At 38.3% G+C, this 17,883-nt stretch overlaps 1 protein-coding gene across 3 annotated transcripts in view; it reads right to left on the reverse strand.

The window, feature by feature from the left end:
• FAF1 (Fas associated factor 1) overlaps positions 1–17,883 on the reverse strand; it is a 620,612-nt gene that overhangs the window by 62,332 nt on the left and 540,397 nt on the right. For all 3 annotated transcript variants that reach the window (XR_010321387.1, XR_010321388.1, XM_010591294.3), the window contains exon 18: positions 5,538–5,753. Coding sequence is in view for 1 of the 3 variants with exons in the window: in XM_010591294.3 (XP_010589596.1) it covers positions 5,538–5,753 (216 nt within the window). In the remaining 2 variants the exon portion in view is untranslated. The remainder of the gene's footprint in view (positions 1–5,537; positions 5,754–17,883) is intronic.

Raw genomic sequence — 17,883 nt, forward strand, 5'->3', positions numbered from 1 at the left:
CTGTATAAAAGAACTAATACATGAATGAAATACAAAAGAAACTGCTTGTGTTTCCTTATGGTGGGAAATAGGATATCCTTGTGTTATTGATGAAGTCAAACATTTTCCAGCAGTAGCTTCTGAATACAGACTGTATGTCCTATAAGGGTGAGAACTATATTGTTGTTTTTTAGCACTTATTTCCAGCTCTTAGCTTGGTGCTTAGTGTAATAAAAGTGGATTAGTGAGAGAAACAAATTATACTCTAATTTTGTAAGATTTTTTTCTCCAGTTAATTTAAACAAACTTTTACTGAAGGCCTACTCTGTAGAAAACCCTGCTAGGAGCTGGTTTATACTCACTCTCCTGTTCCTTTAAGTATTAGAGAGAGAAAGAAAAAATTTATAAGAGTTTACAGCTATGGAGGGAAAAAACCAGAAAGTGGGCAGGGTGGGGCGGGGAGGAAAGACACATTAATTACTTTACTTTAGAATATAAAATATCTGAATAGTTTTTATTCCTGAATGCATGATTTTCTGTTTTGGGGGGTCACATCTACAGATCTGGAGGAAGGAACATTCTTGGGGTAAAAACAGGGCTGTGATTATATCAGGTAAAGGTACACAGGACACCAGTCTAGTGTTCCCCTGCCATCTCCATCCTCCTTTCCTAATGTCCTCCACTATTCATATTTTTCTAAATAGAAAGAACCTCATTTCTCCAGTTGCAAGTGGAGCTTCTCTAAGTGATGTGGATAAGAGTAGGCAAAAAAGGGAAAATAGGAGGTGCGAAGGGGAAGAGTTGTGGGATAAAGAAATAAGGAGGAAGGAAGAATAGAAAGAAAGGGGAAAGGATAAAAGGGATAAAGTAGGATTGGAAAGAAGGGGGAGTGGGAAGAGGAGGAGGAGAGAAGAGAAAGATGAGAAAGTGGTACAGAAGAGGAAGGCTGGGGATATTGATAGCTTCATACCAAATGGCACTCGGTGCTGTAGGTTCAGAGGGGAAGTGGGGGACTGGCAGCAGCCCCTCACTTTGACTTCTACGTGCAGTGAGTAGTAGTGTGGTCAGTGTTATTCCTCAGCTTTTACGACTCACCTACCTTACTGCCAGGGCAATACCCAAGTAAAGCAAATTGGCCACTGATGTTCATATGGCTCTAACATGTCCAAGAGGTTGAGCTTAATGACCAAAGCTCTGTAAATAAATACTACTCCTTCTCCTGATAACTGCTATTAGCAAACTGAAAAACAAAAACAAAAACAGAAACACACAAATAGCCCAATGCTCCCAGCAACTCAATCCTTAGCTTTTCTGGGCAGGGCCTATGTCTGGTGCTATCTTGGTTATCCCACAGTGTTCAGTTCAGTGAAGTATACACAGTGGACATTTAGTAAACAGCTGGACAGTTGAGAAATCTTAACATGGAGTATTGTTTTGGTTGGTGGGAGTTGGTGAGGGGTGAGGGAGAAGAATGTTTAACATGGCCTCTGTTGAGAAGCCAGTCTCTGCTTTGTGGAGGAAAGGAGGACACAATAAGACTCCTAGAGTTAAATCTTATGTTATTTGTTATTAAACAGGCAAGGTCTTAAGATGTGCTTTTTAACAGTCTTTAGTTTGGCTGTAATTTAAGATGACTTTTACAAATTAGATCCTAATCCTTGCAGACACAGATGGCTGTTACAGAATAGCCTTGCAAAAACACTAGTCATTCAACTTGAAAGAGCATTCAGAAAGGGATGAAGGGCCATTAAATCTCACCCCACCTCTGGCTCTAGTCAGCCTAATGAGTCCTGGGTGGGCTTTCTGGGTTTAGGTCTGGAATCTGGGTGGGCCTAGGACATCTGTTCTCATTTGGAACAGCCCCTCTAGTTCACTCTGGAACCAGAGATTTAGGGGAGTCTGAGGTCATTAACATTCACCAAGTTACTGAATGCTTATATGGGAGGCACCATGCTGGGAACTGCAGGGGAGAGGGGCATGAACACAATACAGAGAGTGCCTGTAAACAGTTATAGAACAATAGGAGAAGTGCTAAGACAGAGGAATGTACAATCTGTAATGGGTACATGGGTGGGAGGAACAACTGCTTGGGAGAACAGGGAGGGCTTCACAGAAAGGATGACATTTGAGCTGGGCATTAAAATAATAAGCTCTAACAGGCCTGGTAAAGTGGTGAGGGTGAATATTCAAGGACAAGAGAACGGAGTGTACAAAAGCACAGAGGCAGGAGAGGCTTTTGTAACTTTAGTGAATAGTAAGCAATCTCATGAGGCGGGAGTTCACACTTGCAGGTGATGGCAATAAGTGATGAGAGTCAGGATACAAGGCTGGATAAGCAAGCATGGATCAGTTTGTAAAGAGTTTTAGAAGCATGTTAAGGGGTCTGTCCTTATTCTAGGGCAGTAGGAAACTACTAACGTCCCTAGATGGCACAGCCAGTTTATGCTTGGCTACTAACCGAAAGGTTGGCAGTTCTAATCTGCTCAGCAGCAGAAGAAAGTCCTGGTGATCTGCTCCAGTAAGATGACGGTCACTGAAAACCCTTAGGAGTGCAGTTCCAGTCTGACACAAGTGGGGTCACCACGGGTGGAAACTGACTCCAAGGTGATGAGTCTTTTAGGAGCTACTGAAGAGTTTTCAAGCCGGGAGGAATGACTGGAGTAGGACTTTAGAAAAATTACTCCATGGCAGATAACTCTAGGTTGGCCAAGAACTATAAAATGGACCTATGGTGGGTATTGGGGTGCTCTTGATTCCTCTTATAGGAGCAAACCCCTGCGGTTTGACTTTTTCTCTGGGGAACTGAAACAAACTTGGTATAAACTGGTCTTGGGATACAGGCGAAGATAAAAATGGAGTCAGGTGTGAAAGGGTCATTGGGAGAAGAGACTGTTAATCAGACTAAATAGTTTTCTTCAACATTGTAAAACAGGATGAATGATCTAAATCATGAGTAAGTTTTCTCAAAGACTAAGTGACTGACCCTCTATTCAAGGTTAACCCACACTGACATTTAATACAGTCTGTGCTGAAGGGCCTGAACCTAGGGTTTGGCTAGAGCAGAGCTAGGCAGGCTATAGCAGCCCAAGAACCCTCTGCATTTCACTTCACAGTGCCCCTGCTTCTTTTTAGCAGCAACTTTCCACAGTCCACATTTTTACCCTGTGGGAAAGGTCATTAATACTGATCATAAAACCCACTTTAGTAATTAAGTTTAAAAACTAATTTGAAATAAAATAAAGTTTAATTTTAAAAGCCAGGAAGATCTTTAGATCTCTTTTGGTACTTCCATTTTACAGGTCTAGAGAAGGGGAGTGACATCAAACCCAGGGTTGTGGGGGGACTAATGTAGCTTCTAATTTTTGTAAGTTCCCCAAGGTGAGATGTTCGTCATAGAACATAAAGTATCAGAACCAGGCTGATTTTGAGCCCCTTGATTTCTAAATGTTCAAGATATTAAGAGCTCAAATTTGGTGTCAGATTTAAGGTAGTTTCCTACCTGAATGTGTAGTCCATACAGCACATGAATACGTTTCCCCTTTTGCATGTTTGTGCATTTTATATATGAATAAAGGGGAAGAGCTTACAGCTGTAGGTGGAGCCAGTAAGAGAGGGGCCAACGGCCAGCACCTGGGGTCCACGGTCCCCTAGGCTTAGACAAAAGCGGCAGGATCCTCATCCTACTCAGAGAGGATTTGTGGCTGGTGGTGGACCTAAAATACATCACTGGTTTCTGGCTCTATTCTGCAAATCTGACAGTCAATATAAGGGACTAAGACAGCCTTAACCAAATCTTTGGTATTGGTGTGTTAGATTACTAATCTAGGTTACTAGAAATCCTGCTACTAGATCACAGTAGAACCACAGAATCTTGAGATTTATTATGTATCTTAAAGGTAAGTCAGTTTAAACTTCATTCCATATAAAGCAGGAATGCCAAGAATGAATCCCTCTCCTTCCCCAACCTCCATCATCTTCTCCCCTTTCTCTGTGTATCAATTATTGCTGAAAAGTGCTCATTCAGTGGTGCTTGGTTACCTCTAATGATGGGAAAAATCACTATCTCACAATACAAGGTATTCCCCTTTTTAGAAAACTGTTACATGAGGCTGAAATTTGCCTCCTACAACTTTCAACTCATTGGTCCTAGTTCTGTCCCTAGAGCTTCACAGAGTCAGATCCTCTTTTACATAGCAGGCCTTCAAGGAGCTAAAGACAACAATCATGTCTCCCATGGCCTTTCCTTTTTTAGAGGAAAAGTTCCTCAAATGACATGATTTCTAGTTCCCTCATCTTCTTACCAGCCCTACTCTAGACAGGCTCTGTTTCTTCCGGGTTCCTGTTTCAGCAGGGAGTCTAAAGACTCTTTCAAAGAGAGTTTATTTTAGTGCAGAGTTGAATATAATGATTAAGTTATTCTCTTATTATGATTATACAACTAAAAAATGCAGCCAGCTTTGTTGTTGGCAGCCACAGCACATTACTAATGTAAAAAAAAATTCAGCTTAATTCAACCATACCTCTGCTAAGCACGGTCTTTCCATCCTAAATCCGAGAAGTTGATTTTTCTAAGTCTAATGTATGAATCTCTCTCTCTCTTTCTATTCCTGTATAATATCTGCAGGTTCATTTTTTTCTATGGTTTTAGCAGTTTAAGGTTTTCTTGAATCCTACTTTTCACAATCCATAAGTCTGATAAAGCCTTCATTTAAGTTGCTGATACGTATGGTGAGTAGTAAAGGATTAAATATAGAGCCTCTAGGTTCTCTCCAAGGATCCTTGGTGGTGCAAAGGTTAAAAGCTAGGCTGCTAACCCACAAGCCACTTGAAAGGAGAAATGACCTGGCGATCTGCTCCTGTAAAGATTACAGCCTAGGAAAACCTATGGGAGCAGTTCTACTTTGTCATATAGGGTTGTAATGAGTCAGAACTGACTTGATGGTACAACAACAGGTTCTTTCCAAGGATACAGCAATCTCTTAATCAACACTTCCTGGACACACTATTTACTCAGCAATGAATCTACCAAACTGTGGATCTGTATCCCTGTACTTTGCCAAGACAATGAGAGACTATCAAACGCCATGCTGAGATACAGATATACAGTGAATATGGGTCACCCTTCCTGACTTGCCAGGGTAGTAAGCCTACCAGATGAAAAAATACTCTTGGTTTAGCATGACTTGCTCTTGGTGAATCTAAAATCATTCCTAAATCACCTTTGAAGAGTAGGGATTGACCTTGATTGAGCCGCATGCAGTTCCCAAGTGAGGTATACAGAGATGAGATCTTGGGAAAGCCTCTCTGAATATTTACACAGGGGAAACAGCTAGGAAGGAAGAAAGACCTAATACCTAATTTCTTACATAGACTACTGGGCATATGTCTTCTGGCTTGGGAAGCCATAACTTCTCTAAAGGCTGAGGAGAGAGTGGTGTGCAGAACAAAGAAGCGTTCCTGGGTGTGCTGCCTTGTCATAGTCTGCATCAAGGGACTTTTTTTGGGACTACTTAATGATGGGATATTTCCCTTTTGGGAGAAGGGGCATGGGAACTTACATCTCTCCTAGGAAAGGTGCTCAGTAACTTGAACTCGTCCCATGGAAATCCTTTGGAGGCTACAAAATCGAAGACAATCTGGAGCTTACTGCTGGCCAGGAAACGCCGCTCCAGGAACTCGCCACTGGGGGTCCGGATTCGCAGTTTGCTCACGGGCTCAGCATTTTCTTCCTTTGGCTCTGGGGGCAGGGCCTGCTCTAAGGAGAGCCGGATAGCCTAAGAAGAGCAAAAACCAGGTGTTAAACTGTAGAATGGGTAGGGCCGAGGAGGATGGGGGAGGGACAGGCTCAAAAAAAAGCTGCTTATTTCTATGAACTCATCAAAATGTCACTGCCCCAATTATTAACCAAACCGAATGCTTAGGCAATAGAATCATGTGTTTTTCATTTCTTAATATTAGCCCGATAGACAATTAATTAAAACAAATCCCACCCTGATGACACAAATATTAAATCGATAGGTAGCCACATAGAAAATAAAGGTAATTTAATCATTTTACTGAAGGGCTTAGATATTTGTGATTGAGGAAATAAGTATCAAATACCCAATTGCTTCCTTTCTATTGTATGAATTAAGGCTACTAGAACCATTCACAAAAGATACTAACACATCTATACATATAAAAAAAATACATAAATATATATTTGAGAAAACATACATTTCCCAAGTAGAAATTATGAAAGAGTTTGTAGAATACTGGATAATAATTAGCATCGAAATGGACTGGAAAGAAACTGAAATATCAGGTTTACTGGAGGAAGGAACCTGGGTCCCATTTCCAGCCCTGCCATTAACTTGCTATAGAAATAGTCAAGTCTCAGAATGATAGATTTCTAGACCTAGAGAAAGGACCATACCCTTCATTTTATAGATGAGAATACAAACTCAAACAAGTGAGGTAAACTGCTAGGCTAGAGTCGGGCTCAAATCCAGGTTTCCCAGTTCTCAATCTACAGTATTAAATTGCTTCACATTCACGATACTCCATTGGAAGGAGGTTGGAAGCTGTCTGAGGTCATTGCCCACATTGGAATCTATGGCAGAGATTCACTAAGATGTTTTTTGTCCCAGGCACCCTGAGAAGTTCTTTAGATAAGTCAGCTTAGTATTAGCATGCCCTGCTGCCCAGTCACATTCTGTTTCTGGCTACTTTAATATTTCCGTGTTTCAAATTTGTCATCAATAGAAAATTAAAAAAAAATTTTTTTTTTCCCAATTAATATACAACTATTATAATCAATGTGAATGTGAGAAACTGGGACTTAAATTCCCTAAAACCTCCACAGCAATTCTCAAAATTAGTGTCACTCTTCCAATTGCGGGAAAAACATAAACTCTATCAAACCACTTTTGAGCTAAAGGGGGAATATAAATCAAAACAGTAGACTATTTAGAAGACAATGATTAATGAAACATTTCATATCAGAATCTATGGGGTACATCTAAAGCAGTGCTCAGAGGAAATCATTCAAAGCCTTAAAATTCTTTTATCATTAAAAATAAGTGAATTTAGAATTGGACTCAAAAAGCTAAGGGAAAAAAACCAATAAATCAAATGGAAAGAAAGCTAAGAAGAAAATAATTAATAAAGCTAAAAGCATAAACGAATGAGTTAGAAACTAGAAAAACACCAAAACAAACAAAAAACCTCCAACTTATCAATAAACTTATACAGACAAAAAGAAACAAATAAAAATGGTCACTTCTACAGGGTGAGGGAAAGAGGGTGGAAGAGGTGGCAGTGACCATTTTCTGAATACATCTTTTTAAATTTTTGACTTTTGAATTATGCATGTGTTATTTGTTTAAAAATAAAAGTTTGCTCAAATACTAGTAGAGAAAATGAATTGGTTAATTTCTGTGTCATTCAGGAGAATCTGGTTGGTTCTAATACTGAAGTATTAAAAAAAAATCTCAAAATGTCTGCTGTGTATAGACAAAGCTATTCTATGACTCTGATGGTCATCTTCCTTCTGGGAGCACTGGATAATACCACCTACCTCTTAGGGGATTACAAAGATGGGGATTATATACATGACATATGTAAAGTTTCCAGTGTGGCATCTGACACATAATAGGCTTCAGTTAGTGGCTGCTTTTGTTATAATGAAGAGAAGGTCTACACAGAATATCAGATCTGGAAACACTCTCAGTTTTTACATGGGGATATTGAGGTCCAGAAATGATGAGTGAGAAATACAATGTGCTCCAGTTGTGTATTTCCAAATATTAAACTATTTTAGTAACACTGTCATATATTTTAATAACCCAGTGAATGGATGAAAACATACATATCAAAATTAAGTTCCTGTTGTAGTATGTCTATTATAGCATTCACCGTACTGTACCACAGTTGTTTGTTTAATGTCCGGCTCTCCCACTAGCCTGCAAACATCATCAGGTTATGGGACCATGTCTTACTTCTTACTCCAAGTATAGTACATAGCTCAGAGTGGATTCTCAATATGCATTTGGAATGAAGAAACTAACAAGTTACCTGAAATAAACTGTGTGAAAGTGCTTAGTATGGTGATAAGCACATAATAAGTGCTCAATAAATGCTAAAAAAAATCTGAATCTCAAGGTCTCTACTTCTAGTAAGCAAGAACTGACCATCCTGACTCTGCTTTCTCTGAGTTCTGACTTCCTCCAGCACCAACTGTTCAGATTAATTTTCCACACGTGTCCCTTAAAGGCAACCCCATAAGACTTTCTTGTAGGAGTTAACTACCTCTGTGGATTAATTATATACATTTTCTAGACTATTATTAATGGGATCATTTCACTATTTCTCTCTAACACTAATGGCTCTTTAAAATCATATCTTTGAGAGTAAAAAACATTTTTCCTGATTATAAAAGCAATATATATTCACTGCAAAAATAATTAAATGATAAGAAAAACATTAAAATTAATCTGTATACCTACCACAAGGAAATAGTCACTGCTATCATTTTGGATTGTTTATATCATTAATTTTTCTATGTTCATTTTTATATAAGTATATATATTTTATATAAGTTTTTTAATATAAGTTTATATTTTATATAAGTATATATATATTTTTTATTGGGTTGATATATTTTTAATCTTTTTACGCTTGAATGTGTTATATAAAGCTTTATCTTTTTTCCCTCAAAGTATGTATTTTGTAATTGTTTCTAGGTTTTTATTAAAGTATAGCATAAACATAAAGTGTACAGATCTTATGTATACACTTTGATAAATTTTCAGAAAGTGAACATACCTATATAACTTGCCCCCTGATGAAGCATCTCAGAAGTCCTTCTACCCCTTTGCTGGAAACTACCTCTCCTCAAAGTTAACTACTATTCTGACTTCTAATATGGTAGCTTCAAAAAACTTTAAATTAAATGTGATATTATGGTTAGGAACATAGGCTTTGGAATATGACAGATGTAGGTTCAAATCCTGGCCCACTTCAGTTTCCTTGTATAAGAAATAGGGCCAGTAATATCTTCTTCACAAAGTTCTTGTATAAAATACAGTAATGTTTATAAAACACTTAGCAAGTACTGACACATGATATACACTTAATGTCTAGCTTTGAACTTCATGCTGTACCTAACCCTGTGTTTAGCAGATGACAGTTGTTGGTGTTATCAAGATTCTTCGCTTTGTACCTACTTTAAATCAGAATTTAATGTGCTATTTCCTGATTTCTCCTCCTGTTCTCCCTTTAAATCCACCTGTCTGCTTGTGTTCTATTTTGACATTTCCCCGCACAGTATAACAACAGATGCTACATTATTGTCTGAACTCTACCAATTATATTACAGAAGAATAAACAACAGTAGCTTATTACCCCATTTATTGTGCAGACAATGTCTGTTCCTCAATGTACCCAGTCTCCAGGGCTTCCTCTAGAATGAAAACAGACCTCAGCTATCCCACACCAGCGGACCAATGTAGAAAACAATGACGTGATGTTAGGTAAGTCCGCACCTTGGTATATGAATACCTAACAGTTTTACTGGCCAAAGAGAACAAAAATACATCAGTAGCTCAGTTTCAAATATATTGACTAAAAACAAAGGCCTTGTATAAGCAAACGCTGTTGTAAAATAATGGCATAAAGGACATCCATGCTCCAATGGCAGTCATAGTAAACATCATTGTTAAACTTCAATTTGGTTTGCTAAACAAATATAGTATTTTATTTGCATTATTTTACGTTTGTAATAAAACAAAGAAACCTGGTATAAATTGGAAATATGGACTGATCTTCAACTTTTTTTTTGCTAAAAAAAAAAAAAAAATCTAGATATTCAAAGCATTTACATCTGAGGGATGGAAAATGGGGACATTTTTTGAAGTGAAACCCAAACCAAATCAGTTGCTGACAAGCAGATTCTAATTCATAGCGACTCCATGTGTGTCAGAGTAGGGTTTTCTTTCTTTATTTTTAAATAATATTTTATTGTGTTTTCAGTGAAAATTTACACAGCAAATTAGGTTTCCATTTGAGTATCTCAGGGCAATAGTCTCAGGGAGTCCTCTAGTGTCAACTGGTCCAGTAAGACTGGACTTTTTAAGACTTTGCAGAGTAGGGTTTTCAATGGTTGATTTTTCATATAAGATACCCAGAAAAAACTGTTTCTACACAATTACATTTCTTAAAAAGACAAAAGAAAATATGCTTTCTTTTAAAGGACATTTACACCAATCTCTTATGAGAAGAATCAAAGACTGGCTTAATTTACACACACACACATATACACTCATACATACTGTATTTTTACACAACGTGCACCTTCTACGTTTGTTTGCCAACGTGAGGTATTTTCACAAGCACCACTATTGCCAATTTTTTTTACATGTTGGTGTAAAAAAATCAGCATAGCATGACTATGAAAATACCTCATGGGGGGAAGGGGGCAGTTGGCAAACATAGAAGGCGCACGTAATTTGCATAAAAATATGGCAAATACATGCATACACACACTGTCCTCTAAGCTTTCGTGAGTATCTACCAAAACCAGTTTATAGCTGGTTGAAGCATTGTGCTAAACAGGCTAAAGCTAACATTCGTTAATTTATTCCATGAATTCTTACTGAGTACCTTTTATGTGCCAGGTATTATTCTAGATGATAGGAAAATAGAGTGAACAAAATAGATAAAGATCCTTGCCTATACAGCCTACATTCTAGTAGGGTGGAGAGAAAGAGAACAAATACACACATAGGAAAATACATTGTTTTTCACATAGTAGTAAGTGCTATGGAGGAAAATAAAGGGTGCTGGTAGAAGGGAGAGAGGGGTGCAATTTTAAATAGGGTGGCCAGGTAGACGTCAGTAAGCAAAGGAGAGAGAGAGCCATATAAACACGTGGATTTGGCTGAAGTATCATAGGCAGAAGTGACAGTAAATGCCAAGGCAACCAACATGGCTAGAGCAAACAGAGCAAGGGGAGAAGGGTAGGTGTTGAAGGCGGAGAGAAAACAAAGGATAGGTGTGATTAGATCATACACGGCCTTTTCCGATTTTAAAAAACTATGATTTACATACAGTAACATCCACCCTTTAGAATGTATAGTTTTGTGAGTTTTGACAAATGAATACAATAGCATAACCATGATTACCTACCAAGATATAGAACAGTTCTATCGCCTCTTCCAAATTTCCCTATTCCTCTACCCTTGGCTCCTGGTAACCTCTGACCTACTTTCTGTCCCTAGTTTTGGCCTTTCCAGAATGTTATGTAAATGTAATCATAAATGTCATACAAATGGCTTCTTTCACTTAGTATAATGCATTTGAGATTCATCCACGTAGTTGAATGCATCAGTAGTTCATTTCTTTTTAAAACTGAGTGGTATTCCATTGTATGGGTATACTACAGTTTGACTATCCCTTCTCCAGTTGAGGGACCCTTGGCAACTACAAATAAATCCACTATAAACATCTATGTACACATTTTTATGTGAACATATATTTTTATTTCACTTGTGTAAATATGCAGAAGTATGATTGTTGGGTCACATGGTAAGAATATATTTATTTTTATAAGTAAATACCAAACTATTTTCCAAAATGGATGTACTATTTAGGATTCCCATTATTAATATATAAGAGTTCCAGTTGTTCCTCATCCTTGCCAGTACTTGGTATTGTCAGTTTTTCTTTTAAAAAGCCATTCTGACAGGTGTGTAATGGTGTCTATTGTGGTTTTAAATTGCTTTTTCCTAATAACTAATAACAGAGAGCATTTTTTTCATGTGCTTATTTGCCCTGTCTATTAAAAAATTTTGCCCATTTTTTAACTTGGTTTATTTATTTTCTTATTATTGAGTTTTGAGAGTTCTGTATGTATTCTGGACATGAGCTATATGATTTTCTCCCAGTCTGTAGCTTGTCTTTTCAACTCCTTAACAGTGTCTTCTGAAGAGTGGAAGTTTTTAAGTTAGATAAAGTTCAATTTAGAAATTTGTTCTTTTATGGATTTTGCTTTTAGTGTCAGAACTAAGAAGTCTTTGCCTAACCCAAGGTCAGGAAGATTTTCTTCTAGGAACTCAACAGTTTTAGGTTTTACATTTAACTCCATTTTGAGTTAATTTTTGCATATGATGTGAGTTATAGATTGAAGGTTTTTTTTTCTTCCCATATAGGTATGCAAATTGTAGCATTATTTGTTGAAAAGATTATCTTTTCTCCATTGAATTACCTCTGCATCACTGTCAATCATCAATTGACCATATATGTGTGGGTCTGTTTATGGACTCTTTTTATTCTGTTCCATTGATCTATGGGGTCTATCCTTTTTCCAGTACTATACTGTCTTGAACTCTGGTACTGTGAGTCCTCCAAACTTTTGTTCTTTATCAAAACTGTTTTGGCTTTTTCAGTTCTACTGCCTTCTCATATAAATTTTTGAGTCAGTTTGTCAAGTTCTAAAAAAATTCCTCCAGAGATTCTGATTGTGTAGGTATACTACAGTTTGATTATCCCTTCTAGTTGAAGACACTTGGTAACTACATATAAAGATATTATAAACATTTATGTACAGATTTTTGTGTGAACAAAAATCACTGTAATGATTTTTGGCCTTTACTTTGAGATAGGAAGTCTCTGCAGTTTTTGAAGTGACACTGGTATTACAATTGTTTTAAAAAGGATTTACTAAAAGACTGTATCAAAAAACCCAAACCTGTTGCTGTCAAGTTGATTCTGACTCATAGCCACTCTGCAGGACAGAACAGAAGTGCCTCATAAGGTTTCGAATGGGAGCCGGTGGATTCAGACTGCTGACCTTTTGGTTAGCAGGCGAATGCTTAACCACTGTGCCACCAGGACTCCAAACGACTATAAAAAACCAAACCAAACCCACTGCCGCTGAGTCAGTTCCGACCCATAGCGACCCTATAGGACAGAGTAAAACCACCCGATAGAGTCCCCAAGGAGTGCCTGGCGGATTCGAACTGCTGACCTCTTGGTTAGCAGCCGTAGCACTTAACTACTACGCCACCTGGGTTTCCCCAAAAGACTATAAAAAAAAAAAATAGGGAGGGCAAATACGGAGGCATGGATTCGAGCTGGGAGGTTACTGAAGTAATCCAGGTAACAGATAATGTTGGCTTGGATGAGTATGGTAATGGTGGAGTTGGTAAGAAACATTTGAGTTTTGGATATATTTGGATGGTAGAGACAATAGGATTTGCTGATTAAATATGTACGTGAAAGAGAGAAGTCAAGGATGATTCCAAGGTTTTGGCCCAAACAACTTGAAGCATTTTCCATTTATTAAGACAGGAAAGACTGTAGAAGGAACAGGTCAGTTGTTCAGTTTTAGAAATGTTACGTTTGCGATGCCCATTAGACATCTAAATGGAAATAATGACCTAACAGATGTACAAGTCTGGAGTTCAGGGAAAGGGAGGAGCTGTAGATACAAATTTGGGAGTCCAATATGTATAGATGGTTCTTAAAGTCACAACATTGGATGAGATCACTGAAGGAGTAGAATGAATCCTATAAGGTCTGACTCAGTTCTGCAGCTATTCTCTGCTCCTGGCATCCAATCACCCATTTAGAGAGTATGAATAGCTTAGTACCAAATATATCCTCACTGCTAGATAAAGTAAATCAAGGGAAATGATATTTTCTAAACGAAAAATTCGGATGTATGATTTCTGTGCTGCTTCTGGATATGAGGAATGGTCTGTAGGTTGTGACTTGGATACCATGAAGCCGGAATTTCTAACCTATTTTAATGTTTTCTGAGGACAGTAGCAGAACACTTCAAACTAGAACTATCTAAAAAATTGTGGGTATATGTTTCCTAATTACATATAAGATCTATTTACACATTGGCACCTACCTTATTGAGTTGTTGTAGGGATTCAACACGATGGTTCTGTAAAGTGCTAAGCATGCACATATTAATTGTTCAATTAATAGATAATAATTATGACAATGACAGGGATGATTATCATTAGGGCCCAGTGTAGTGGTTATCTGCCCATGTCACAAAGCAATTCATATAAGATTAAAACCAAATTATATGTAGGATTCTAATTACATGACATTCTGGAAAAAGCAAATCTGTAGAGACAGTGAAAATATCAGTGGTTGCACTAGTTGGTGCTCGGCCACAATCGATGACCGCCCTGACAGGGAGCACAACAGAGAACCCCTGAGGGAGCAGGAGATCAGTGGGATGCAGACCCCAAATTCTCATAAAAAGGCCATACTTAATGGTCTGACTGAGACTAGAGAAATCCTGGCGGCCAGGGTCCCCAGACCTTCTGTTGGCACAGGGCAGGAACCATCCCTGAAGACAAGTCATCAGACATGAAAGGAACTGGACAGTGGGTGGGAGAGAGATGCTGATGAAGAGTGAGCTAATTATATCAGGTGGACACTTGAGATTGTGTTGGCATCTCATGTCTGGAGGGGGGATGGGAGGATAGAGAGAGTGGGAAGCTGGCAAAATTGTCACGAAAGGAGAGACTGGAAGGCTGACTCATTAGGGGGAGAGCAAGTGGGAGGACGGAGTAAGATGTATGTAAACTTATATGTGACAGACTGACTTGATTTGTAAACGTTCACTTGAAGCTCAATAAAAGTTAAAAAAAAAAAAAAAATCAGTGGTTGCCAGGGGCCCAGGGGAAGGTGGAAGGGATAAACAGGTGCATTCTGAGGGTAGTGAAACTATTCTGTATGATATTGCAATGGTAGACACATGACATTAAGCATTTGTCAAAACCCACAGTACTATATAACACTGAGTGAACTCTAATGTGAACTATGAACTTTAGTTAATAATAATATATCAATATTGGTTCCTGAGCTGTAACAAATGTACCACAGGAATACAAGATGTTACTAAGAGAAACAATGTGCAGGATGGGAGGGAGTAAACGGGAAAACTGTATTTTCTGTACAATTTTTCTAAAAACCTAAAACTGATCTAGAAAATAAACTATTAAAAAATTATAAAGAGCAGATTTATTTTAATAACAACCTATTCATGATGTCACCTTCATTCTTCCAGTATGGGGCAGTAAGTAGAAAGAAGACAGAATAGGAGCTCTGGTTCTGCTTTCAATAGACAAATATAAGGTAAGAATTTTAAAGTAGGCATTTTAATCCTGCTGTGATATTAGTTTCTTCATCTGTAAAATGGTAATGATAATATCTCCCTTTCCCATCTTGCAGGATGATTATGAAGACCAAGTCAGAAGACTGAAGGGAAAGTGCCAAGTCTTCTAATTCCATGCTCTTCCATTCTCCATCATAATAGCCTTTAATATTATTTAAAGTTTTCTACTTGAGAAGACACCAAGGTTTAAATGTAAAAAACAATTTTAGGTAGATAAGCAAAACAAACAAACACAAACAACCTTTTTGCTTTTCAGTCTGAGGGAGCCAATAGGAAAAGGATAAGTTTTGTGCTCATTTTCTCCCACTCATGATTCTATAAAATATGTCCCTTTTAGTCCTAGCTCTAACTATTCGACTATGTTCTAAATTTGTCCATTTACCGCTCCCTGAACAACCCCTGCGCCTTTTTTCCTTTGCTCACAACTGCCCAGTCCATACCCTTCTTTTCCCTTCCTTATGCATCCACCCATCCACCCACCCATGCAACCAGCCAACCAACCAACCAGCCAACCAACCCAACCAACCAACCAACCCAACCAACCAACCAAAATACTTTTCTACTCCACCTTTAACCATCAAAGTTTAAACAATCCTCAAAGGCTGCCTTCATGTCTTTCTTGGCACCCTCCTGGTTAGAAATCATCTCCTTCCTCCAAATATCTTTAGCACTTTGGGCTGGTCCTTCACCATCCTCAAATACCTAAGACTGTGAAGATGATGAGGACTGGGCAATGTTTTGTTCTGTTATACATATGGTCGCCATGAATTGTAACTGACTTGACAGCAACTAAAAAAAAAAACTATTTTAGTGACCTTTGTAATATATAGTATCTTGTCCCGCATTTTGTATTAATCTACTCTCCCCTTTTGGTTTTCAAACTCCAGGTCTCTGCATATTTCATCATAATACTCTGTCTTCTCCAGTCACCCTTTGAAATCTGTTCAGCCTTTTACTTCATCATTTCTTCTGTTTGCTTTAGCCACTCAGTGCTTCAGAGCAAGTTTCAGTCTCCTCTGATATCCATTTTGGTCTTTTCAATAATCTTTCACTTCCTGCATGTATGAGTCCTCGATGTCTTCCCATCCTACTTCTGGTTTTCGGTCATTAGTGTTCAGTGTATCAAATCTATTCTTGAGATGGTCTCTAAACTCGGGTGAGATGTATTTGAGGTTGTATTTCGGCCCTCATGGACTCACTCTGATCTTCTTCAGCTTCAAGTTGAACTTGCATACGAGCAAATGATGGTCTGTTCTGCAGTTGGACCCTGACTTTGACTTGACTGATGATATTGTATTTCTCCACTGTCTCTTCCACAGATGTAAATCAATTGATTTTTGTGTAGCCTATCCAGCAAGGCTCATGTTTACAGTTAATTAATTATGTTGTTGAAAAAAGTATATCTGATGGAAAAATTCATTGGTTTTGCAGAATTCTATCATGTGATCTCTGGTATTGTTTCTGTTACCACGGCTGTAGTAGTTTCCAACTACTGATCTTCTTCATTTCCAGCTTTTGCATTCCAATCAACGGTAATTATCAATGCGTCTTGATTGCATGCTCAATCAATTTCAGACTGCAGCAGGTCATAAAAACTTCACTTCTTCATCTTTGGCATCTGTGGTTGATGCATAAATTTGAATAATAGTCATATTAACTGGTCTTCTTTGTACACATGTGGATATTAACCTATCATTGACAGCATTATCCTTCAGGATAGCTCTTGAAATATTCTTTGCTGGTGATGTAAAACCATTTCTCTTCAATTTGTCATCCCCAAAGACTCTGGGACTCACAGACTTTGGTTTCCTGGGGGCTGCCCAGTGGGTCATGGGAAAAACACTACCGCATCACCAGCTGGCACCGTTCCTGATCATCTTTGAAAGCTCCAACTTCCATTCTTGATTCATGAAAATATTCTTGGCAAATGCTTTCCCTCTAGTCTGTCTTGGCTGGTCCAAGAATTTCCACTCTGGTGGCACAATACAAATGCCTCTGGTCATCCTTCTTAATTATCGCCTCAGTGCTGAAAACCAACAAATAGAGCAACAGTTCTATTTCATTATTCTTACCTGTGGTATCCAGGGGGCTTGGGTCTGCTCTGAACACTCGGAACAATCGTATAGTTGTTGGAATCAAAATAGCAAATACCAGGCCATTTACGTTTGCTAATGCCTAGGATGGAAACCCTGGTGGCGTAGTGGTTAAGTGCTACAACTGCTAACCAAGAGGTCAGCAGTTCAAATCCTCCAGGTGCTCCTTGGAAACTCTATGGGGCAGTTCTACTCTGTCCTACAGGGTCACTATGAGTCAAAATCAACTCGACGGCAGTGGGTTTGGTTTTTTTTTTTTTTTGGAATGCCTAGGAAATCAGTCTTCAATTGTCCCATTTCATTTTTGGCGACTTCCAATTTTCCTTGACTCATAGTTCATACATTCCATGTTCCAATTACTAATGTTAGCTGTGCCACATCAGCAAATGAAGGTCTCAAAGGCTTTACTCTATCCGCATCACTAAGGTTGACTCTACTTTGAGAATGCAGCTCTTCCCTAGTGCCTTCCAACCTAGATGATTCATCTTTCAGCTTATATTAAGCAATATTCTATTGTGATCCATAGGGTTTCACTGGCTAAATTTCAGAAGTAGATTGCCAGGCCTTTCTTTCTAGTCTGATTTAGTCTGGAAGCTCTGCTGGAGCCTGTTCACCATGAGTGACCCCACT

The sequence above is a fragment of the Loxodonta africana genome, chromosome 3, assembly GCF_030014295.1.
Source record: "Loxodonta africana isolate mLoxAfr1 chromosome 3, mLoxAfr1.hap2, whole genome shotgun sequence".
Classification (NCBI taxonomy): Eukaryota; Metazoa; Chordata; class Mammalia; order Proboscidea; family Elephantidae; genus Loxodonta; species Loxodonta africana.